This window comes from Leptopilina boulardi, unplaced genomic scaffold (assembly GCF_019393585.1).
Source record: "Leptopilina boulardi isolate dan_hultmark-lab unplaced genomic scaffold, ZJU_Lbou_2.1 LbouV2_70, whole genome shotgun sequence".
NCBI classification, from domain to species: domain Eukaryota; kingdom Metazoa; phylum Arthropoda; class Insecta; order Hymenoptera; family Figitidae; genus Leptopilina; species Leptopilina boulardi.
In genome coordinates this window covers 780394-803777 of record NW_026138017.1, presented here as the reverse complement: position 1 = coordinate 803777, position 23384 = coordinate 780394, and the positions used below count along the sequence as shown (strand labels likewise).

At 27.2% G+C, this 23384-nt stretch overlaps 3 protein-coding genes across 13 annotated transcripts in view; all 3 read right to left on the bottom strand.

Moving 5' to 3' along the window:
* Positions 1 to 20: 20 nt before the first annotated feature.
* LOC127290561 (cAMP-regulated phosphoprotein 19) lies at positions 21 to 2019 on the bottom strand. The gene is made up of 3 exons (XM_051319238.1): positions 1713 to 2019; positions 1151 to 1270; positions 21 to 1066 (listed from the first exon to the last, which is right to left on the bottom strand). Exons 1-3 carry the CDS (start codon positions 1752 to 1754, stop codon positions 899 to 901), a joined length of 330 nt encoding a protein of 109 aa, XP_051175195.1. The 5' UTR covers positions 1755 to 2019; the 3' UTR covers positions 21 to 898.
* Positions 2020 to 2593: 574 nt separating this feature from the next.
* Positions 2594 to 6861, bottom strand: LOC127290548 (lysophosphatidylserine lipase ABHD12). Of its 8 annotated transcripts, none has more exons than XM_051319215.1 (10): positions 6636 to 6861; positions 5581 to 5749; positions 4545 to 4663; positions 4280 to 4385; positions 3955 to 4148; positions 3726 to 3861; positions 3522 to 3639; positions 3250 to 3411; positions 3061 to 3185; positions 2594 to 2963 (listed from the first exon to the last, which is right to left on the bottom strand). In XM_051319215.1, exons 2-10 carry the CDS (start codon positions 5649 to 5651, stop codon positions 2933 to 2935), a joined length of 1062 nt encoding a protein of 353 aa, XP_051175172.1. In that variant the 5' UTR covers positions 5652 to 5749; positions 6636 to 6861; the 3' UTR covers positions 2594 to 2932. The 8 variants fall into 8 exon arrangements, with proteins under 8 accessions (XP_051175172.1, XP_051175174.1, XP_051175170.1 ...); XM_051319217.1 differs by having other exon boundaries at positions 6813 to 6829; XM_051319213.1 differs by lacking the exon at positions 6636 to 6861 and adding an exon at positions 6428 to 6575.
* A 364-nt stretch (positions 6862 to 7225) lies between these two features.
* LOC127290535 (transmembrane protein 132E) overlaps positions 7226 to 23384 on the bottom strand; it is a 45968-nt gene continuing 29809 nt past the window's right edge. For 2 of the 4 annotated variants that reach the window (XM_051319172.1, XM_051319173.1), the window contains 9 exons: positions 19975 to 20118; positions 18248 to 18509; positions 16373 to 16516; positions 15771 to 16291; positions 15336 to 15702; positions 14818 to 15256; positions 14147 to 14550; positions 13671 to 13939; positions 7226 to 13343 (listed from right to left, as the gene is read on the bottom strand). In XM_051319172.1, coding sequence (XP_051175129.1) covers positions 12728 to 13343; positions 13671 to 13939; positions 14147 to 14550; positions 14818 to 15256; positions 15336 to 15702; positions 15771 to 16291; positions 16373 to 16516; positions 18248 to 18509; positions 19975 to 20118 — 3166 coding nt within the window. In that variant the 3' untranslated portion in view covers positions 7226 to 12727. The remainder of the gene's footprint in view (positions 13344 to 13670; positions 13940 to 14146; positions 14551 to 14817; positions 15257 to 15335; positions 15703 to 15770; positions 16292 to 16372; positions 16517 to 18247; positions 18510 to 19974; positions 20119 to 23384) is intronic. The other 2 variants (XM_051319174.1, XM_051319170.1) reach the window with 2 other exon arrangements.

The following is a 23384-nucleotide window of genomic DNA, read 5'->3' as shown; positions in this document are numbered from 1 at the left end:
GATATTATGAAAACATCATATCGATTACTTTTTCATTTTATTACTTTTGTCAAAATTTTTTAACTTTCTAATTTTTATAAAAAATAATTTCACACTAATTGCATCACAACAACTTTTAAAATGCAGATCTGTGAAATATCTTAATTCATATTTTATTCGCTATTGCATTTACAAAGTGTTATACAGTAATTGAACCATTCGTTGGTGAACAATTTCTTTTTTTTTATATATATATTAACAGTTTTACAGAAATTTACAAAGAAAAAAAATAATTCTAATGAAATAAGATAGTGAAAAATCAAAATTTATAAAAATAAAGAGCAAAGTTATATTATAATCAAGAGAAAAAATCAACAATGTTTACAATTCCCTTTTTTTTAAATTCAATGCTATTTTATACTTTAAATGGCAGCGAATTTAATTTTTTTTTATCATCCTAAAATTTACGCGACAATTTTAAATGTTTTCATCACTGGAAATTCATTATATATATACGCGAATTTGCTGCATATTGGCGATAAATTATTAATTTTATATTACAATTAGTATGGGATTAAGTAAACTCATGCATTCTTATGATTATTCATCGCACACGAGATGACGAGAAAATTTTGAAAGCATGTAAAATTACAAAAAAAAAAAAAAAAAAATTAATAGTGATTGCTCATTATCTAAAATTTTCTAAAATAAATTTTAGAATTTAATGCATTATTCTTAAACGAAAAAAAAGAAGAGAAGCGTATTATGAATTTGTAAAAAAAAGAATACCCACATGCCTTTAAATCATGCGATGATCAAGTCGTACCATCCAATCTTCTTAATAACACCAGGCATCTCTATTCGTAACGTAAAAGAATCTAATCATAAATAAATAGAAAAAGAAAACATCACGAGACTTTTAAGAGGTCGTCGACGTATTGAATTTTTGTTGAATAATTGATGTTTTTCTCTGTGGTACTGATTCTGGTGTTGGTATGGCGTCTCCCGTTGGCAAAACTCCAGTTGGTTTTGGTTTTGCCGTTTTTTGTTTTGCCATTTGATAATCTCCAGAGTCAAAATATTTTTGCTAGAAAGAAAAATAAAAATATTAATAAAAAAAAAATATAAATTTGAATTTCTAATAGAATTTAAATTTAAAATTTAAACTTACCCCTTTGGCTAATCGTTTTTGAAGAAAAGCCGAGTGACCACTAATTGGTCTATTAATGCCATGTGGAAATTTTGCTTTTAATTTCGCCTCCTCAATTTTTTCAATATCATTAGACGACATCTAGAAGCAAAATAAAAATCAAGAATACATGAAGTTTAAATATAGAATATTCTATTGATTTACTATATGTACGTATATAACTATATAATTATCAGTAATTAAAATAAAATTCATAATTCAAATTGTAAAGATTATTTTTTTAAATTTATATATCTAATTTATAATATACTCATTGTCATTTTAATTTTCATATAGAAATTGCGAGCAGGTTCTAACCTGCTGATTCATTCATTTGGGTCAATTTATAAGTCAAACTAAAGGAGGAATTTTTCACTTTAAACGTGACATGTAAATGATTTTTATTAGAAATCAATTAGAACACTATAGTATAATTAATAACAAATGAAAAATTAATTTCAAATAACAACAATGCATTTTAATCTAATAAATTTTTCAAGTATTTTACATAACTTTTTTTTTGTTATTATTTATGTTAACTTACCTCAACAGTTTGAGTAGGTTCTTTCACTTGTTCTTCACTCATTTTAAAATAAAATTGAGAAAATGGATGGAAAATGTGTTAATTAAGACTATATTTCACGATTAGATCAAAGTGCTTTCTGCTTGCACATCAATAAATAAAAATTTTGCAATTCTTTAAAAAAAAAAAAAAAACAATTGTTTAGTTTGCAAGAGTTCAAAAAAGGTTTCCAGTCTATTGATGATAATAAAACTCTTTAAATTGTTAATAGCAAACTAATTACTGGCAAAAATCTTATGTCAATAAAAGTACACAGTGCTATAACGGCGTCATATGCTCTAATGGGCACAATTTTCATGACTGCGTTACTTATGCGCCTGCGTCATTACGACAGATGTTTTTTTTTTTTAATAAACAAAAAGAATACTTTCAAAATTAATAATTTACAATTAAAAAAACAATAGAAAATTAATTTTGCTAATTTATATGAGAATAACAATAAAATATATGATAAATATAAAGGCACAGTCGTTAATATTTAATTTTTAAGTTAGTTCATAATTTGTCCGAACAAGTAGATGTCGCTATGGATATTTTCTGAAAAAATTAAGGCTTACTTACAAAAGTGTCCAATTACTTTAAAAACAAATGTGCTAATTGGTTTATTTCAAATATGAGCGGGATTTTTTTTTAAATACCCGTTACGACATCTACTTCTTTTAATTCGGACAAATAATGAATTAACGCTTAAAAATTGTGCGGAAAACAATATCAAAATAGTAAAAGATGAGATTAACATAATAAAAAATAATTAAATTTTGAAACAATAATGCAATTGAAGAATATTTTAAACAATCGTAACGGTTATACTTGGTTGTAGTATAAAAAATTTAACGAATAAATTTCCTTCATCATTTTTTATTAAATAAATTGTTACTTTATTAGTGTATTGTGTTAGATACTTATAAAATGCATTTTAAGATTAATCTATTATGAAATAAATAGTTAAAAATCATTTTGTTTTTATGTATTTTTCCTAAATTTAGAAAATAATATCACGAACATAAAAAAAATTCTTAAAGTACAAAAATAGCCTTTTAAAAACTAATAATTAAAACAAGACAAATATGTGTCTTGTTTTTTTTGTTCGTTTAATTTAAAATTCAGTTCTTTTGCGATTAAAAATTCTCTTCAGAGAAAAGAGAAAGAGAGTTAATAAAATTATTCTACTAGAAATTTTCCTAATTTTTGCTAACCCAAGACACAAATTTCCTGAAATTAAAGAAATATCAGTGAAATATTAAAAATGTTTTTTTAAAAATGAAAACTAATTAAATTATTATTTTATATTAAAAATTGTATAACTTACTCTATTATTTCTGGCAATTCCGAATATCGACATATATATTTATGTCCAAGTCCAAGTGTAGCGTTTATACGCACCATCTGTACTTGTTGTGTGTTTCCATGATATTTTATAGCAGATTCAAAAAGCTGTAGAAATAAAAAAATAATTAATAAAAAAATAATTAGAAAAATAAATAAATAAAATATCAACCTTTTCTCCTAAAGAAAATGGAACGACATTATCATCTTCGGCGTGTAAAATCATAATTGGGCATTTTACTTTTGTTATATGTAAATCCGATTGAAAACGTAAATGATTATCGTAAAATGGCTGCACAATAACCCATTGAAACCATGGTAGATGTTTAAATATCTAAAAAAAGAATACATTTGTGAATATTTACAAACTATTTATTATTTAATAATTTTATTCAAATGTAATTTAATAATAATAATAATAATAATTTGATTTATTTCTTATACCTGCGCTAAAGGATGTTCACTGATTTCTGACGCAATATTATTAAAAGGTGATTCCAAAAAAAGTCCCGCTGGTTGATTTTCGTCATTTGATAATAATGCAAGAGCATGAGTTGACACGCTAAAATTATCGTAATAATTATTTTTCTTTATCTTGTTTAAAAAAAAAAAAAAAAAATTTAATCATATTGAGAAGAAAAATTTTACCCTGTTCCCAAAGAATGTCCCCATACAAAAACTGGCGCTGAACCATTTACAATTTTCATTATCCATTCGAGAACAAATTTACTATCTGTCACTACCCCCATTTCTGAGAGATCAGCATTTTCACTATCACCGTAACCTATTAATAAAAATGATGAAAATTTAATTTTCATTTCAAAATTATTTCAATTTACATTATATATTATATTATTTTTCAAAACTATATCCTTACTTCGATAATCATAGCAAATAAGATGATAATCCAAATTTTGAAATAACTTGTACAATTCGACTCTGTGACTACTCGCTCTATTTCCACTGTTTCCGTGCATATATAAAATTACTGGTAAAGTTGCATTTTTTAAAACATTTTCATAGGCGTCTTTACTGATATTTTGATTCATTAATGACTTGGGTAAAACTTGCCTGCAAAAAAAAACAGAATTTAAATATATCAACTAAAAAATTTGTTTAAAAATAAAAAAAAAGAAGCATAAGACAAAAATATGATTATTAAATATTATTTACTTAATATTAAAAATTTATTTTTAATTTACCATGCGCCTATTTTAACGCCATCATCAGTCGTTAGATAAAAATTTCGAGCCCCTTGAATTCCAACATCCTCTGGATTTGAAAAGTCAATAGACAATGGCCAGTGGACTGTAAAAAATTAATTAATCACTCATAATTAGTCACATTATCATTTAATCGCAAGGGTTAATTATACTTAATTGAAAATCGAAAAAATTCCATAAGTAGGACGCAGTTCATTTCTTAGAATTATTTTAATTATTAATCAAATTAAAATTTATTAATTACCAAAATTTAAGAAGAGAATTTTCCGTTGAATTGTATATGAATAATGAAATATCACAGGAAGCAGTCCAAACAGTATCACGTAAACAATTATTGATGTTTGAATAGTCCATATTAAAAGTCTGCAAATATAATTTTAGAAATTAAAGCAATTTTTTTTATAAATATAATAAAACTATTTGTTTTCTCCAAAAAAAAAATACTAATTATAAGCTTATAGTATAAAGAAAATATTTTACTTTCAGTAAATTTCTAAGAAAAATATATTCTAACTACTTTCTATAATGTAAAAAAAGAAAATTTACTCTACATCAAAAAAACTGAAATTATTATTACATACAATGTTCTTACGTTTTGTTTATTAATTCTTTCTTCACCTTTTTTTTCTTCTTCGACACCTCATTTATTTTTGCATTCAACTTTGTTGCACGTATATTATTATTATTGTTGTTATTATTATTATTATTATTATTATTTAAACTGTTATGAAGACTTTGAATATTATGATATTGTTTCTTCTTCTTTTTTGACATTTATGTAATTTTTTTTTGTTTTTGTTTTTAAGAAATGGGCTTTCAGTTATAATAATGAAAAAAGACTACCCCAATTCTATACATCAACCGGCTTAATATCCCGAGACAGTGCGCAAATGCAAATCGATTTTACAGGTATACGTATATAGTGAACAACATTTTTTTTTTTACAGGTTTTAACTTGTCTTGTACTCAATAATTTCATGAGTCATTTCTTTCAATATAATATGTATATGTGCTCTAAATTCCCGAGTTAGTTCTATACAATAAATTTAAATATTTATTGTAATTAGACAAAAATTATTTCATTTAATTACGAAAAAAATTTATTGAAATATATAAAATTTAATAAATAAATATATAATTTATTTAAAATAATTACATATAATTTATTCATAACAATTAAATAAATAAATTTCTAAACGCTGTACTAGTCATATTGTTTTAAAATAAAATGTCAATTAAATGGAAGACACGAATTATTTGAAGAAAAAAAAAAAACTTACATTCCATTATGCCACACATCAGCAGCAATGAGAGGTAACATTGGAGATAAAAAGAAATAACCAGCCCGCATTTTGTTAGTATAAACAAATCGGTTTTGAAGAATAAAAACCCACAATCACCGCAGCGTTTTGTTTAAATGTGTCTTTCACAAATGTCTTTGTTTAAAAGCTGTAAAACTAAATTTAGTCAGTGTCTACTGTCAAAAGCAAAAAATTTGCTTTTAATTGCGATTACAAGTTTGTATGACTAATAACTTTGTCAAAATTTTTTTTTTTTTTTTATAAAATAGAAATAATTTTACTTCTCTGTTAAAATTAAAAAAAAAATTGTATAATTAAAATTAAGCAATAGTTAGTTATCAAAGCAATGTTAATTAATTTTAAAAATAGGATTTTAAAACAAGCATTCGTATAATATTATATTTTATACCTCTTGTACTTTAAATTCATTTTTTCTTAATTAAAATTAACTTGTTCTTACTTTGTTACAAGTACAACTGAAATTTAATTATAGAATTACGTTTGCGTAATAAATTGACTTGCGTGATCCAAAACAAACTCACGTGAAAATAGATAATGATTTAAAAAGGCACAAATTTTTTTTTTTGAATTTTTTTTTTAATAAAAAATTTAAATTTTAGAATTTTTTTTTGAGAAATAAACATTAAAATGTATAAATAAAATAAATTTCTTTTAAAATAGAAAAAAATTATTTTTACAGTAACTTTAAAATAAATAAACTATCAAAACAAGATATTTTTAATGAATAAGCAGTTTTTAATTGCATCATGCAAATGTTATTTTATCATTTAATTAATATTTGCAAGAAATAAAAATAGTAAAATACCTCTTTATGAAACGTTTCTTGAATATCATCCAGTAAACCATAATATTAAATAATATTTAGATGATAAAATGCAAACTAAAATGCTTTTATACAAATATAACCTTAAAAATAGTTATTAATTTGATCATGATGCTTTTCATAATAAAAAAAAAAAAACAGAAAACGTACAATATTTTCAGAATAGAACAATGTTCAAGTACTTTTTAACCTTTTATGATGCTGATTCAATTATTCAATGAAATAATCAACAAAATTCAACAAAAAATTTCATATATTCCTTTTGAGAATTCAAAAAAGAATATAAAAATTGTTCTTAACCACTCTTCTTAATATTGTAATAAGTTTTCAATTTATATAAAAGACACACTAAATGAGTAACAATTACAATTCTTTGTTTTCTTTTGTTTTCTATTGTTGACAACCGAAACCGACTGTCAAATTTTCAGCCTCCATTTTGGTTAATCAAATTGTGACGTCATTTGTAAAAATGGACACTAACTGGAGAACAATTCTGATTGGCTGAATATTTGACTAAAGTAGTAAATATCTTTACCGGTCAAGAGAGACATCTGTTGGCTGGAATTTGAAACTATCCATTTGAATTTGAATTTGATTCAAAATATAAACAAAACAATTATTTAAAATTTTAAATTAAGGATACAATATTGTTTTTATTTGACATGTGTATTGATATTATAAAAGAAAAGGTTCTTTTGTTTAAAGTACAATGAACGATGGCTAATTGAAAATGCAAGAAGAAATATTAAAATAAGAAAGGAATTGAATAAGTGACAAGTATTTTTATAGTACAATTACAATTTTATATATCTTTGACGACGGTTTGGTGGTAACAACAGGTGAATACTACATATTGTACATTGAGTAGGCAATAGTCGTATCTTAATATATATATATTCTTAGCATATCATTGAGGACGATGACGACAAATTTTTTTTTTAATGATAATGAGAGATGACCAATGATGATAACGATTTTCAGTGAATTAATGATGCTTATAAATGGTAATGAAAGTGATAATAATAATAATAATAATTAGCAGCTTTGCGTTTTCTAATATTATTAACAATAAATTCTCATGGCTTTTTTTTGTCGTCATCGTCGTCTTCAAAGTAGCGATGATGATAACATACTGATAATTGCTGCTTTTTGGATTCGTTTATCCTTATAATTAAGTATTAGTGACGCTGTGTGTCAAAGGAATGATTAATTCATCTTCGATTCCTCGCTAGAATCTCTATTTTCATTTTTTTTCAATTATTCAAGAAAGAGCTTGCTATAATAAATTATTCGATTTCCATTTAGGCAGTCACCCATTTCCAAAAAAAAAAAAAATAAAAAAAATAAAAAAAATACAATTCTAAGAAAAAAAGAATGCTCTTTAAATTTCTATATTTTAAAAAAATAAATTTTTAATTCTCATATTTAAAAAAAAATAAAATAAAATAAAGCTATGAACAAAAAATATAAAAAATCTACTAAAATCAAAAAAAGAATTGTTCCCGAAATTGTTTTCATTAAAACTATATATTTTTTTTTGAGTCTTCATTTCGAATATGATCTTTGGGTGTTTAAATTGACGTGATATTTTATAAATCTAACTGAACCTTTGATAAGATCTGTGTGGCAGTAAAATTCGATATATTCTATATAATATAGAAACCTAATTATTTCATTTTCTGTTTGTTTTTTTTTTGTGCGATTCCGAATTCTTTAGCGACGAATCAATCGTCGGTATTTATAAATGAATATCGGCTCAATTCCTAAATAATATATTAAATATATTTATATACCTGAACAAATAAATGACACTAACTTGAATAGTAATCAATCGTGTCAAAAAAAAAACGAATTACAAAAAAAGAAAAAACGTCACAATTCGAAATCTTGAGACGATATGTTTTTCATTTTTTATATAGATTTTTTTTTTATTTTTTTTTTAATAGAAAGCTATATCGGGTGATAAACAATCGACGACCCATTACACCCCCAGGGGAATTTGACTCGTTCCTTGATAAAGATGGAAGGTCATCTATGTGTGTAAAATATTTTTTTTTTTGAGAAAAATTAAAAATTTTATATCAATTTCTTTAAAACCGACTTTTCCATTGTGTTTTCGATTTTATTGGCAATAAATAAGCAGAAAGTGTCGCGACTTTTAAATATAGCGCATTAGAAAAATTTTCTCACAAAGCGAACAAGAAAAATCTCCCGAAAAAAGGGAACAATGGGAAATATAATTTTTTTTAAAAAACTGATGTTTCAATCCACGGATTTATTCATTTTTTTTTTTTTTTAGAAAGGTGATTTATTTTAGTAATTTTAATTTATTACCAATATTTACAAATAGAAATATTTTAATATTTTTTAATTAAATTAAAGGTAGGTATTTGACAATTTTTAGAATTTTTCTAAATTATTTTAAAAAAACGAATTTGATTTTTAATTTTTCCGTGGATTGATAACACCGAGTCACGACACTGAGAAAAAGTGGAGAAAAATTGAGTGAGTGGTGATCAGTCGTCAACTGTAGAAGTACAGGGAGTATTTTTTTTTTCTTTTTTTTTAGTTAATTTTATATATATATATTTATATAATATATTGTATATAAATTTTTTTTCGTGTTAAGTCGCGTACGCTACACAACATTGCGATCTACGTTTTTTTTTGTTTTAATGCAGGACACGCGATAGCGAAACGGCAACCTGCACTGGACTAGATTCTCAAAGGGGAATTCGGCGCTCTATTTTTTGTTTCTCTCTTTTTTTTTTTTTTTGCTTATTTTGTTACAATAGCTCTGTAAACTTTTTTTCCTTATCGTCTCGCAGTCGCCGCGTTCTTATCAAAACGTCGCTTTCGCATGTACACACTACTAAGTGCCACACACAAAATTACGGCGTGCTAAACACACACACATTTACATTATTTAGATAGATATTTTTTTTCGACACGCACATTTTTTTTCTTTCTCTCTTTTTTCTTTTTCTATTCAATTTTTATCTTCTTTGCAATTAAACCCTTTTCTTCCCCTCATTTTTTTTTTAATTGTCTTTAATTCCTAACGGCTTTCGTCGTGTCACTTAAAAATTTATATTATGTCGGCGTTAGCGATTCATTCGATTGATGCAAAATTTTAATTATAAAATATTAGGCTTTACCGAAAAATGGCAATTTAAACGAACTGATCGATATTATATATAAAAATAGACAAGTTTCAATTGCATTCCGGATTTGTTTTTTTTTTTTTTTTTTTTTAAAGAAACTTACAAATAGAATTCTATTTTTATTTAATTCTATTTGCAATTGGGGAATTCCATAGGAGAGAAGAGAAAAATCTTACTGATTTTATATGGTATTTGCAAATTAGCAAAAAAAGCGTTTTTTTTATAGAAAAACCCCTGATATGGAATTCTCCAAAAGTAAAGCCTAAAATTTCGCAACAAACAAATTCCACGCGATATTTTTTTTTATAGCCTTAGGCAATATGTCTCGGAAGCAAAAAATAACCGATTTTCAAGCTGAAAATAAATTTTTTGTTTTTTTTTCCTCTTTTTTGGAAAGATATTTAGTTTCTTCATTAGGATTACTATTAATTTTTAACCGATGTAAATTTACTTAGAAGAAGTCTGAATTTTCGTAATTTGTATAAATTTTGTTTTTATTTTTCAACTTGTAAATCGATTTTTCATGACGTCATGTAGAAAAATTCTATAGTTAGAATCGATTGCAAACTAATTTTTTAGCATTGTTAATTAATAATAAATTATGTGTTTTTTTTTTATTGAAATAGTTTAGACTTGAATTTAACATTCAATAATCAATGATTTTTTTATTGATTAATTCACATTTGATTTTATTTAATTTAAAAAATGCAGCAATCGATTCTGAATAAAGTTAAAATGGCAGACATTCTTAAGACTTGTCGCAAGGAAATATAATTTTCTTAAATATATATAATTATTCTCGAATTTCGATAAATTCGAGTATTTTTTTTTTGTTTTGTTCTTGACCCGAGATTTTTCAGCGACAAGTTTACAAATTTAGAGATCTTTTAAATTAGATCAATTATTTGTTTGCTTTTTTTTTGAATAATCATAATTATTATTCTTGCGCTGACGCGTTATATAATATTTAATATAATATGTATGTTTATATGTACACAGTCTTATAAAGCAAAATTTACAAACATCACAACGCACGGTAAGATCGAACGAGTATTTCATTTTTCTCGAACGTAACTTGGGACGTAGGCAGACTTTTCTGATTTGTAGAAGAGCAGATTTCATTCAAAAAAAGCTCTTTTATATTATGAGAACCAAGATGTCAAAAATACACATTTGTTTAATATTAATTCTAGAAACTAAAAACCTAATTAACATAATACTGAGATGAACTGCAAAGATTCGATGGGGACATAACGATTCAGCTCATTTACAAAAAAAAAGAAGAAAGATTCGATTTTTTTAAAATCTTGATTTTGGAAATTTCTGTTTATGCTAATATATCCTTTTTTTGTTTACAAATGAGCTTTAAGAGGCGCGAAGGAATCGTGACGTCGACAAATGAATTTTTTATATATATACACACTCGACAGACTTCGATAACAATTAATTATTATAAATTGACGAGTTTTCTTGCTGATGTCTAGAATCAGTTTGAATGAAGATGAGCAATGAGGAAGTACAACGCGGACATATTTTTTTTTTATTTCTAATATTAATTCATTGAAAAGTTATTTTGAGAAAAAATTAACACTTTAATTTTTATGCTCAGGAAAAAAATTCACAAATTTCCCTCTTATTCTTTTTTTTAAAAAAAGTAATGAGATAATTAAAAGTGAAAATTTACATAAATTTTTTTTCCTGTGCCTAAAAAAAAGAGTATTGTAAAAATGTTTTTCCATAAATTTTCTTATCATACCATAATTGCAAATAGCGATTTATTCTTGAAAATTATGAGATCAATAATATTAATGTTTCTATTTTACTTAAAAAGAATTATTATTTCCAAGTTCGATACTATTAATCGTCTATTTTGCAAAGATGGAGTTAAGAAACACGTGATTATTTTTTTTTCCATAGATATTTTTATTATTTCATTTTATTAAACCGTAAAATATTTATGAATTTAATTTTTATTTTCTTTAATAAATAATTAAATTTGTTTAATAAAAATTATTTTCCGTAAATAAAAAAAAGAAAACCCTCATAATTCTTCAGATCTACTGTCAGTGACCTCACGTCCTTCACGTTCAGAAAAATTTATCAACAAAAATGACAAATCATTTATATAAATAATTAAGTATGGATTATCTTTTTTCAATTCTTAAGAAAAAAAATCACCCCGATTGTGAATTTTCTTTTTTTAAATCGTTGTTACGTCTGTTGATCTTTTTTTTTTTCTTTTATCCCATCAGTCAAATAGAACCAGTTTTTTTTTTTTTTTAAAAAAAGATCGATTATTAAACGTGTAATTTGATGTGCTGCTAGGAAGCTGACTAGAACATAATCTACGATACGTTCGAATTTCCCTGCTCAATTCGCTCTACGCAGTAAAATAAAAATAAAACAAAAAAAAAAATAAAATTCTGATTGTTCGTATTCACGTTTAGCAAAGCGTCAGGGAATCCGTTTTTTCGCGTCTATTGCTTTTTTTTAAAAGTGAAGCTTTCCGATTAGCCGCGACTCGTTCCAAGTTTCAATCTTGTCGAGAAATCAGTTCTTTATTTATTATATTAAAAAGAGAAGAAAAAAATTATCTGGATCGAAGCTGGAGAAAATTATTTCCAAGAAGTCGAATCCGTCACCAATCAATGAGATAAAGAAAACTAACGAAAATAGTTTCTTTTTTTTTTGGTAGAGTTTAAAGAGTAAAGGAAAGACTATTATTGTCATATTAAAAGTTTTTTTTTGTACTGTTTGAACTCTTCCTTCTGTCCATTCAATATAATCGAAACGCTTCTCTGAGACTTAATTTTCACAGCTTTCATTTTTTTCTAGTTTAGTCAATTTATATTAAATGTGTTAATTTTTTTTTCTTTAAAGAAAAAAACTTAAAATTTTGAATAAATTAATTGAAAATTTTAATATAGTCAGAATACAATTTAAATTAAATATTTTTTTTTATAAAATAAAATTTTAATAAACATTAAAAGAAGAGATTCTCGTTGGAAATAAGAAAAAGCCGGTTTCAGCGGCTTTCAAATAATAACGAGTCGCGGCAAATTCGGAAAAATCAACACGTCTACAAACTCTGATCACCTGAGCGATCAAAGGCCCTTTTTCAGGCATTCGATTCTTTCAAGTTATCAAAGTACTGCATAATCTGATTATAATCCATGCCTAAATTGAGATCATCCATGGGAACAGCTTCCTCTTGTTCATGATTCGATGAACATGAAGATGAGGAAGATGACGATGAGAACATTGGATTACCAATGACAGTTGCTCTTTTAACCTCCCTTGATTTTGTGCATTTAATTCTTTTCTCATCATTATTTCTAAGCTCAACAAATGCAAGTTCATTATTATCTTTAGTTGCGTTTGATGTTGAATTTTTCGAACGATAATTTTTCACGTGTTTTTCATTATGATGATGATGATGCCTATCATGATGTTTCTCATGCTTTTGATTATGTTTATCATGATGTTTAACATCATGATGTTTATTATCATGATGTTTATCGTGATGTCGATAATTACCATTGTGACTTGCACTTGCCGTTCGATGATGACGTTTCCTGGGTGTCTCTGGAAGTCGAGCTAAAACTCCAGTATTACGATGAGGAGGAACTGGAGGTTTATAATCATCATTTCCATTTGCATCGTCGGATGTCGATGTTAATGCTGAGGGTGGAAGAATCCCATGTGGCGGCAACGGCGGAGGCACATCATCGTTACTGAAAAAAAAAGATTTTTATTTAATTATTCTTGATTTAATTAAATTGAATTATTAAAATTACAAATTTTCTAAAGGTATACTATAATCATAAAAAGATGTTTAAATTAAAAAAAAAATTCCCGAGATAGAAAAAACGTATTACGAGAGAAAAAAAAAGAATTTTGCGAGAATTATGAGAAAGAGAAACGTTTTACAGAAAAGGATAATCTTTCACAAGAAGCGCGAGATTCACAATGGAAGAAGAAAATAGATTCCTTGAAAAATGTACACAATTCTCCGTCTCTCGTTTCGAGGTGAATATTATTTATTCATTTTAAATCCTTACTTATTTTGTGCGAGAGCATTTGCTGTCGGTGCAGTTGGAACTATCACGGGTTTCGTTGATTGTCCATCCATGGACTTTTTGATGAAACTATATGGCATTTTATCCCTTTTACAGTAAGTCGTTGTGTCGATGGGTGCCGAGGGAGTTGCACGAACCACCGAGGGTAACTCAATGTGATTAGGATTATCAAAACTTGTACCCAGCTCAGCAGTAGCAGCATCCGTAAGCGGATTATTCTCTCCGGCGAGCGGATTGCTGGTTACACGAACCTTAACAAGATAATCAATTAATTTTCGATAAATTTGCAAGAAAATTTTCAATTTATATTCATAAAATATAAAGCAATTTCTCCCCTTATCAGAAATTTTGGTATTAATTTCAATTTTAATTAAATTAGGCTAAAATTATATTATAAATAAAAAATTCATTATTAAAAATTATTTTTTTTGAATTAAATTAAATAGAAAGTGAAAAACCTGTTGAGGTCCAGTTCCGGCTCTCTCGAGAGTTGCACGCCCAAGCCATACCCAATCGTGAGCGTTGGTTGTTGATTCTCTGGGTCGTCGATTTTGAGCGAGTTGATTGGCAGCGGCTCTTGCTGCTCCAAGACCAGGAAGTCCAGGTAGTGGCGAGTCCGCCGATTGTGGTTTGAATTTACTCGTGTAGACGACACAGGACACAACGAAGACGACAATGGCGAAGCAAAAGGCCGCCAAAAGAACGTATAATCCAATTTCCATAGGTGTCATCTGTGGTCCTCCCTGATGTCGAATCCCCACACCGCCCATTCCCCCTGAAGACATGCCATTAGCTATAGCCATGCGGTGCTGTCTTGCCTGCATCGTTGGTGCGTGGTCGTTTTCGTCTTTTAGTGGTAAACCTTTGCACAAAAATTAGAGAAAGACAGAGAGAAAGGGGGGAAGGAGGCGTGCAAGCGTGTTCAATAAAGCAAAAAGAACATTCAAGCTGCTTAAGCTTTTACCAGATCAAGATTTTGTTTATCGAAAATCAAAATATGGCGGAAAGAGAAGAAGAAGAAGAAAGAAAGAAAGAAAGAAATTTTCGCGCAGGACGGGGCGGTTCTTTTTTTCAAAAGTCGAATCGACTGACGACACACGACACAAACAAGATGTTGAACAATAATTACCAATTAAAATATCATTAAGATCGGGTGCACCGTCTTTGCCATTTTTTCGCTCTCTATGATGAGAACTACCGCCAAGTGTACCGCCATCATTTTGCACAAATTCGGGTCGATTTGGCAAATCGCTGGTAGCAAAATCCACTTCAATATTAGCGGTTGATGTTGCCAATGGTAAACTCGGTGTTCCTCTTGTTGCCGGTGTTTTTGATTTTCTTCCTGACAATCGACACGAGTCGGCAAGGTGAAGGGTCACTTTCAAAAGATCGCCACGACCTTCACCTACAGCGATCACTCGTGGATGATGGGACGCCACCATTGGCGCAAAGGCCACGACCTCTGGGTCTAGACTCTCCACAACAAGATGATAATCCGAGACTGCAATCTCCCTCAATGGAGTTCGAAAACCATCCGAAAATTCAACATCAATGTCTAATAAACCCTCCTTGAAAATTTAATACAATTCATTTAGATTCAATCCAAATAGAAATAAATTTTAATTAATTGCTTTTTTCTTTACACACCTGATATTGTGCTGTAAGTTTTCTTGTAACCGATGTTTCAGCGATATATCCATTTTCTATCGTTGAATCGGGATTTATCGTCAATTGAAGACCGGACACAACTTTCACAGATAATTTTGAAACTGCAACACGATCATTTCCAACGCGTACCTCTTTTGCTCCAATCACACGTCCAGTGATTGGCGATATAACTTGAACTTCCGCACGACCAATACTTCGACCCTGAACTATTTTACCTTGGCTTAAAGTGGCAATTCTTGGATCCGAAACTCTCAGCATTGAAAGAACCAAATCCGTAATTCGCAACCACGTTCGACGATTCACAAAATACGAAACTCTTCCAGAGTCATGATCAGCCGCAAAGAATCTGTAATAATAAATAAATGATAAAAATTCCCCAAAAAAAAAAAAATTGGGGAAAATTTTTTAACATACCTAGCGTGAATTTCAACGGGACTTTGTTGAAAACGAAGTCGACAATTTGCTGATGGATTTCTATCGATAGCATTGATCTCATCCCATTTGTGTCCTCGAAATCTTAAGGAACCATCATCATCTTCCTCTTCATCATCATCATCGTCATCTAAATCGCCGTCGTCATCAGTTTCTTCATCCACTACATCGTCATCACTCTCTAAATCCGACGACTCAGTTGCCAAGTTTGAACTTCTTTTTCTCACTATCGTCGTTCTTGAATCTTTATCATCATTATTTCCCGTTGAAGTTTCGTTAAGACTCCGCTTGTTTTTTGAGATTAAATGCTCCTCAGGGACTTTCCAACTTTTGATCTGATTAAGCCGAGAATCGCTCACAGTCACTTCTAAAGGAAATTCGGGCATCCAAACTGTGAATCTTGCAAGTCCCGTGTACGTGCCGTATTTTACTAAAACTGACGCGTTACTTGAGCCGCGAATTTCCGAGCCATCAACATAGACACTACTACACGATGAGGATACCTGAAAATTTTTTTTTTTTATTTTAATAAAAAAAAATTTAAATAGAAAAATAAAATGAGTAAATAAAATTATGCCTCTTACCTTGAGAACACTTTCGTCTTCGGAATGACATGAGGATTGTAGAGTAACATCAGCAACTTTACCAGCTTGACTGACGATGAAAACTTTCATTGCCTGAGAGACTTGTCTACCGGTGAGTACAGCTGTATTCATTACTTCCCAGTTCTAGAAAAGACAAACATATATATATATATATATATATATATATATACAATTCAAAATGAGTATAATGAATAATGAGAGCTTGCCGCATATAATAAACACTCATAATTTCAGAAAAGGTTCTCTTTATAAACCAAAGTATTTTGACACAGTTTAAGCTCATTTTCCAAGATCCATTAAAACACGTGAAACACTTTTCAACTCGTTTGCACATTTAATCTGTGTCATCAAATAATTTAAAAATCATAACAAAAAATACTCTTTTCAATACTATTTATTTACAATTTAATTATGATAAATAAATAAAAATAAATTTTTAAAAAATAGTGTTTACAATAATAATGATAAAAAGTTTATTAATTAAATTAAAAAATTGAAATAATAGAGGCATAATATTAAACATAAAGAAAAGAAGAAATTTTCCAAAGTGTGGTGAAGACAGAAAAAGGAGGATTCTTTTTTTTCTCGCTTCATTGAAAAAAAAGAGAAATGAATAAAAGATAGATATCTGAGTGTAAATTGATGTCGGGGAGAAATGGGATAGTTAAATTCACGAGAGAGCGAATGCCTGGTTATCGATCCGCAAAGGAAGCCTTTGCACACTATGGCTACCGGGCCTCTCAAACGGTCGTATGTCTTGGTCCATCTTCACACCAAGAGAAAGAAGAGTTTGGCGAGACTCAAGTTTATGCTCGAGACCTCAAACCCCTCAGGGGAAAGATTTTCTCTCAGACTTGATGTCCCTCAAGTACTGTGTCTCGTACCTTCGTTTTATATATATATATGCAAACATTGTACTTATAGTTTCGCGACCTAGTGTCGGAAACGATGTGTCTGTATATAATACCCTTAACAAACAAGAGGAAGAGCGAGAGAGAAAAGAAAAAAAAAGGAAACGTCTTCACGGTGAAGGCAAAAAGGGCTGCTTAATTAAAAACTTTACTGCTCTCCATCGACTAAGACTCCGGCAATTACAGAACCAGATATGCAGGAAGCTACGAGATTCTAACGAGTTCTTCCAATCAGTATCTCTGAACAGCAAATAATGTGCTGCATTTTCACCTACTGGAATTCTTAATCAAATCTTTTGCATTTATTTTCTTTGTTTCTTTCTTCTTCTTTTTTTTTTTTTTTTTTTTTTTTACTATTTTTCATTGTTTTTCTATTCTTTCTTTTACAATTCCGAATAAAATGTCAATTGTAAAATAAATTGAAAAGAAATAAATCGCAAAATTGGAATGCAATTAAGAAACAAAAGAGATAAAATAGAAAATTTAAAATTAGTTCAACAATATGAAAAATCATTTTTTTAATTTTTATTTATTTTAAAATATTCCTTTTGTTATTAAATATTACTGAATAGTTTTTATTTATTTTATGATTCAGTTTCTGCTATATTTGTTCAGTTTCTCTACATTAAAAAATGTTTGCTTTTCTTTCATATATTTTATATCTTCAATTTTTGTGGTATTTATTATTTATTTTGAAAACTATATAAAAAAATCAAAAAGAATAATAATGAAATGACAAAACAGATTCATTAGTTAAAAAAAGGAGCAAATTGAGAAAAAAAAAGAAAATACAAAATTTTTCAACAAATATTTAAATTTGTGAAAAAAAAACCAAAATTTGAAAATTGAAAAGAAAATGAAGTGTTACCTCAATAATCTAGTGTATGTATGTGTGTGTGTTGATGGGATCCTGATTAAATAATCAGACGAAGGGGTATTTTACCTTTGAAATGGGCAGAACCGCTTGAATATCATCCTTCTGAATCTCGAGACGCGCTTGCACCTTTCCTCTTTCCACATGATGGTGATGATGATGCTGCTGCTGCTGCTGTTGGCTTAACTGATACATGCCAGGTATAGAAACGTTATCTTCCTCGCCTTCGAAGGCATATCGTACGCTCCACACGATTCTTCCCCCGTCCCAGTTGCCTCCTGCACCCTCGTCACTCGCCTCCAGTAGCATAGTCATAATCTCTTCGGCTGACCTGCCAACAAAAGCGAAACATGAGTGGAGGGTAAACACATTAAAAAAAAAAAAAAAGAAGAAGAACCACCTTCAAAAGAATATCCACACAAAGATCATAATGTCTCTCCCTGTAAAGGGCACTTATCGAATTATTTCTACCGGCTCTTTAGTCACATATCTTGTGATCTTTCATCATTATCATTTTTTATCACATACTCAATTTTGTAAACGTTTCATTAAAATTTCGATTTTTCAATTCAATATTCTCTATTTATTTTTTAATAAATTTATTATTATTTTTAATATTTGTAAATATAAAAAAATGAAATGCTGACGTAAAATTATAATTCCTTGAACTAGTAATATTTCATTTCCGATTATTTTTTTTCTACTAGTTTGCAAATTCCTATCGTCTCGTGATATTTTAGAATTGTTGCTAAGAGATAATTTTCTATAAGAAGGGGTTAATCTCTGCATCGATTAATTTAAAATTGGTTCTGGGAAAAGATGGTGTGTAATTTCGGTTTTTGCGTCCAGACGATACTATATAAATATATATATTCTTTCTAATTTTTTTTTGTTTCTCACATGATGATCGTTTTGAAAGAAAAGAAGGCGTCTTTTTTGAAGTAGGGGGGCGACTTGAAGATAATTATTAGACATTGGTGTGGTTTCTGTTTCATCGATGCGAGATGGGCGCATATAACTGGTTTGGAACTTGCGCAACAGGACCTAACGAAATTTTATTAACTCGTTCGCAAGCAAAACTTCTTTTTAAAAAGAGGGACATGTTTACTTAATAAAAAAAAAAAAAAATTGTGTAATACATGACCATTCAGTATTCATTAATCACTGTTAATTACGCATCTCTTTATCTTTACGACTCGAATAAAAGAGAAAAAAAAATACCTTGCAAAGAAACTTGGTCGATTTAATAATTCATATTCTTGAAATTTTCCTTTTATTTGCCGAGAAACGAATGCTCAATTCACAGAGAAGTGTTTTCTCTATTTTGCCGAGTAATTAAACTCATCAGTATACACGTCGATAGGATAATTGAAATGTAAATTTAATTAATGTAAATATAGAAAAATGAAAAGTAAATGGAGAATCCAGAAAACTCTTTTACACAAGCTATTCAAATTATTTCATAAAATGAATTTTTCTAAAGAAATTATCAAGACTAATATATAAAATATAAGAAAAAAATTTTAAATAAATATTTAAGAAATTTAAAATCTCGATAATTTCAGAATATTTCAATATTATCGAAAAATTCTTTAGTGTAAAATTAATATAATATATATAGATAAAAATAATAAAAATGTAAATTAAAAAAAAAAAAAAAAGAATAATCGATCCTTCACTATTTTTATAAAAATAAGTATTATATTGATGTTGAGGAATGAAGTTACACGTGAAGTATGGATTTTTCATTTATTTAGAGATGGGTTTTTCTAATGGAAAGGAAAAATTGTTCTTACGCGTTTGGTAAACGTGACACGTTTTCCTTCCTTCTGGCCGTGAAGGTTGCCGCGGTGTTCTTCATATTGATCTTAGATTCCACTATCCAATCCGGATTGCTCGATGTTGCATCTAGGATTTTAACGTCCGACTTGACCCGAGCTCTGAAAGTCAAATGAAAACAAAGTTTATAATCTGTCGTTGAAAGAAACAACTTTATTGTCCTTTTAACTCAATTTCTTTTTGTCCTCTCTTTATAGTCCAACATTTTATTTATTGCCACTGACATTTTTTTTTCGATTATATGGACAAAAATATATAAATAACAAATTGAAGTCAATGAACTTTTTTTCTTTAAATTTAAATAAAATTTTAAAATAGACTCTCACTCATTTAAAAAAAAAACTCTCAGACAAATTCCAATAATTTCTACTTTTAGAAAAGTCACAATTATATTTTTAATTGAAAATTAATTTTTTCCTCTATTTAATTTTAAAGTAGTTCTTCATTGTACACAAAGTTCAAATTTCTTTACAAACTGTGAAAAATGAGTATATATTTTTTTCAAGGTAAAAAAAAATTGAATTCAGCGTGTAAAGCAAATTTTTTCTACGATCAAATTTAAGTATAACGACGGAAATGGTTTAGTTTCATTTTTCAATGCGAGTAAAAATGTCTATTGGTTTTTTTTCTTTTTTTTCTTTTGTAATATGAGAGTTTATTGAGAAAAATCAACGAGGCGAATCTCGCATATCTTTTGTAACAATTTGATGATTTCCAGGTGGAATTTTAATCAGTCGCGTATAAAAAACAAAAAAATTTTTTTTTACTTTGAACATCGTGTGTCATTTTCTCATTTGGAAAGACAGAGAAACGTGAGTTTGATGTTATACAAATGAAACTGGGCAATTATCGTAGGGTCCGAGGTTGCGTGAAAATTTCAGTGAGATTGCGACATTTCCATATAAATTGGTCATCGATTTCCTCGAGTTCTGTGTACACAGAGAGGGACTATATATACACTCGACACTTTACATTCTCGAAACGAATAAACTATATGGAATTGCAAAAATTCCAGGCTTTTCGAGCACCAATTTTCTTTTTTTTTTTCTCTCTCTATTCTTTTTACAAACTGATGCCATAGATAAAACACAGAGATTTACAATAGATTGCTCTTTGTCGTCATTTATGTAGTTTTATAACTTTTGAAATACTAAAATTCATTTTTATTTTATTAAAAAATATTAATGATGATGTTAAATTCTTTCGAAATAGAATCATTCTCACATTTTGCTTTAAAATAAAGAAACTGTTTTTTTTTTATTTTGATATTATATTAAATTAAATATTTTTATTTTTATTAATTATTCTCAAATATATGAGAGAAATTTTTTGTTATTTAGATGAAACTACAGAAGTTGATTAATTGCAAAATAAATATTTGCGATGTTTATCAAATATTTGATATTAATTTTGTATCTTAAGGTGAAATTGACTTAGTTAGTGAAAAACTACCCCCGGCTAATGTAATTAGGTCACTTCTATCAGAGTAACTCCATCAAGCAGAAATATATTTAGTTTTTATTCTCTCTAATGAAACTGTTAAATTTAAATGACGTTTAAGCCACTTCAACCTACATTCACATTTCTTTTTTTTTAGCGTATTCTATTATTACTCATAACAAAGAAGTGAAAAAAAATTTTTTTTTTTTTGAAATATTAACGCGTTCTATTATTACAAAAAAATTTAAATTAAAGTTTTATTAAAAATTACAAGTTAGAGTGCTAATTAAAAAAAAGTCTGAAAAAAACAAAGAATATATTAAATGTAAAAATTAAATATTGTTAAAGAAAAATAAAAAACAAAAATTAAAATAAAAGCAAAAATAATAACACAATAAAATAAATTCAAAAATTTCTCAGGATGTAAAAACTAAGAAAAAGAAAATATAATAAAAATATAAAAATAAGATGGACAACAATAAATCATTACTTAAGAAGATGAAAGCAAAAGATATCTATACTTCCTACGCTTTTATCTTTTTTCTTTCATGAAAATAATAAAAATATATTAAAAACTGAAAACCATTTCTTCTTTTAATTAAACATTAAAAAGTGTTTCTTACTAAAAAAAATATTGTCTGTAAGTAAAATCATCTCATATTTTTAAAGCAGAACAATCTTGAACTTTCATTTCCTTAAGGATGTTTAAATATAACCGTAAAGAGAAAAAGAGTTCTATAATACACAGATAATATTAAATTAAATTTTTTAAAAATAATTAAAATTTACTACAACTTGTAAAAGTCATGAATTTAATTATTATTTTTTTTATGCTAATAAAAAGTAGAATCATTAAAAATTTGTTATTAGAAAAAACAATTTTCAATTTTTTATATTTTAATTTAAATTTGGAAAGTTTTATTGTAAAATAAAATATTAAGAATTGCATTTGAATAAAAATTAAAAATAGTGAAAGTTTAAAAATTTGAAAAATTCAACTATTTAAATTTAAATTATTTAAAAAATTTATTTTATTTTTAAATTTTCTTCACACGATAGAAAAAAATGTTAATATTGTCATTTTAGGTCCTTTTAAAAAAAAAACTGCAGTGAAAATGTAAAACGGGTGTAAAAAAATATCGTAAAAAAATTTAATTTTGTTTTATCTTTCTTTGTAAAAATAGAATCAAAATTTAAAACTTTCAACTTTCGTCCGCAAAATGAAAACAAAAATTTATTTTTTTATTTAAAAAGAAAAGATAATATAAAAGTAAAAAAATTTATTTTTCTTTTCCTTTTGTCTGTAAACTCAAGCGAAACTCCTTATATATATATACATTCTATTTTCCCTGCAAAAACGAAACTTAATTCAGTCTGTTTTGTGTCCTTATCAAGGAGTAAACTAAATTAACGTTTAAATCTAGATTAATGTAGCTTGAAAACGAAACTCAATTAAACGAAATATGTACTTTTTCAAAAAAGAAATGTTAATTTTAATTTTCAAGATTATTTTGAAAAAAAATTGAAACTAAAATTAAAATTTGATAAATTAATTTAAAATCAAATTTTTAATTATTAAAATCAATGGTTTATTTAATGATAATATTATTAAACGTTATAGCGGTAATTAATAATGTTTCTGAAAAATTGCTATTAAATTCAAAGTACATTATTAATTTAATTGCAGTAATAATTAAGATATTAAATGGAAAATTTTCTCCTTTCAGACATTTTAAATTTATAATAAAATTCACATTGTTGGTAAAATATTATGAAAATTATATAACAGTTATTAATTTTTATTACAAAATTAAAAAAAAAAAATAATAAAAAAAATTCTCATTTTTCAGAAATTTAAATTATTAATTGAAAAATCATATTTATTTATATTTAAATCAATGATTTATTATTTTCGCTAATTTAAAAT

Excerpts from the sequence above, each read along its gene's own strand:
- LOC127290561 (XM_051319238.1), bottom strand. The coding sequence starts at position 1,754 with ATGAGTGAAGAACAAGTGAAAGAACCTACTCAAACTGTTGAG. Across the intron at positions 1,271-1,712 it reads AACCTACTCAAACTGTTGAG|ATGTCGTCTAATGATATTGA; the intron begins GTAAGTTAACAT and ends TTTTGCTTCTAG. Across the intron at positions 1,067-1,150 it reads AAAAACGATTAGCCAAAGGG|CAAAAATATTTTGACTCTGG; the intron begins GTAAGTTTAAAT and ends TTTTCTTTCTAG.
- LOC127290548 (XM_051319212.1), bottom strand. The coding sequence starts at position 5,074 with ATGTCAAAAAAGAAGAAGAAACAATATCATAATATTCAAAGTCTTCAT. Across the intron at positions 4,149-4,279 it reads GGCGTTAAAATAGGCGCATG|GCAAGTTTTACCCAAGTCAT; the intron begins GTAAATTAAAAA and ends TTTTTTTTGCAG. Across the intron at positions 3,862-3,954 it reads TATTTGCTATGATTATCGAA|GTTACGGTGATAGTGAAAAT; the intron begins GTAAGGATATAG and ends TTTTATTAATAG.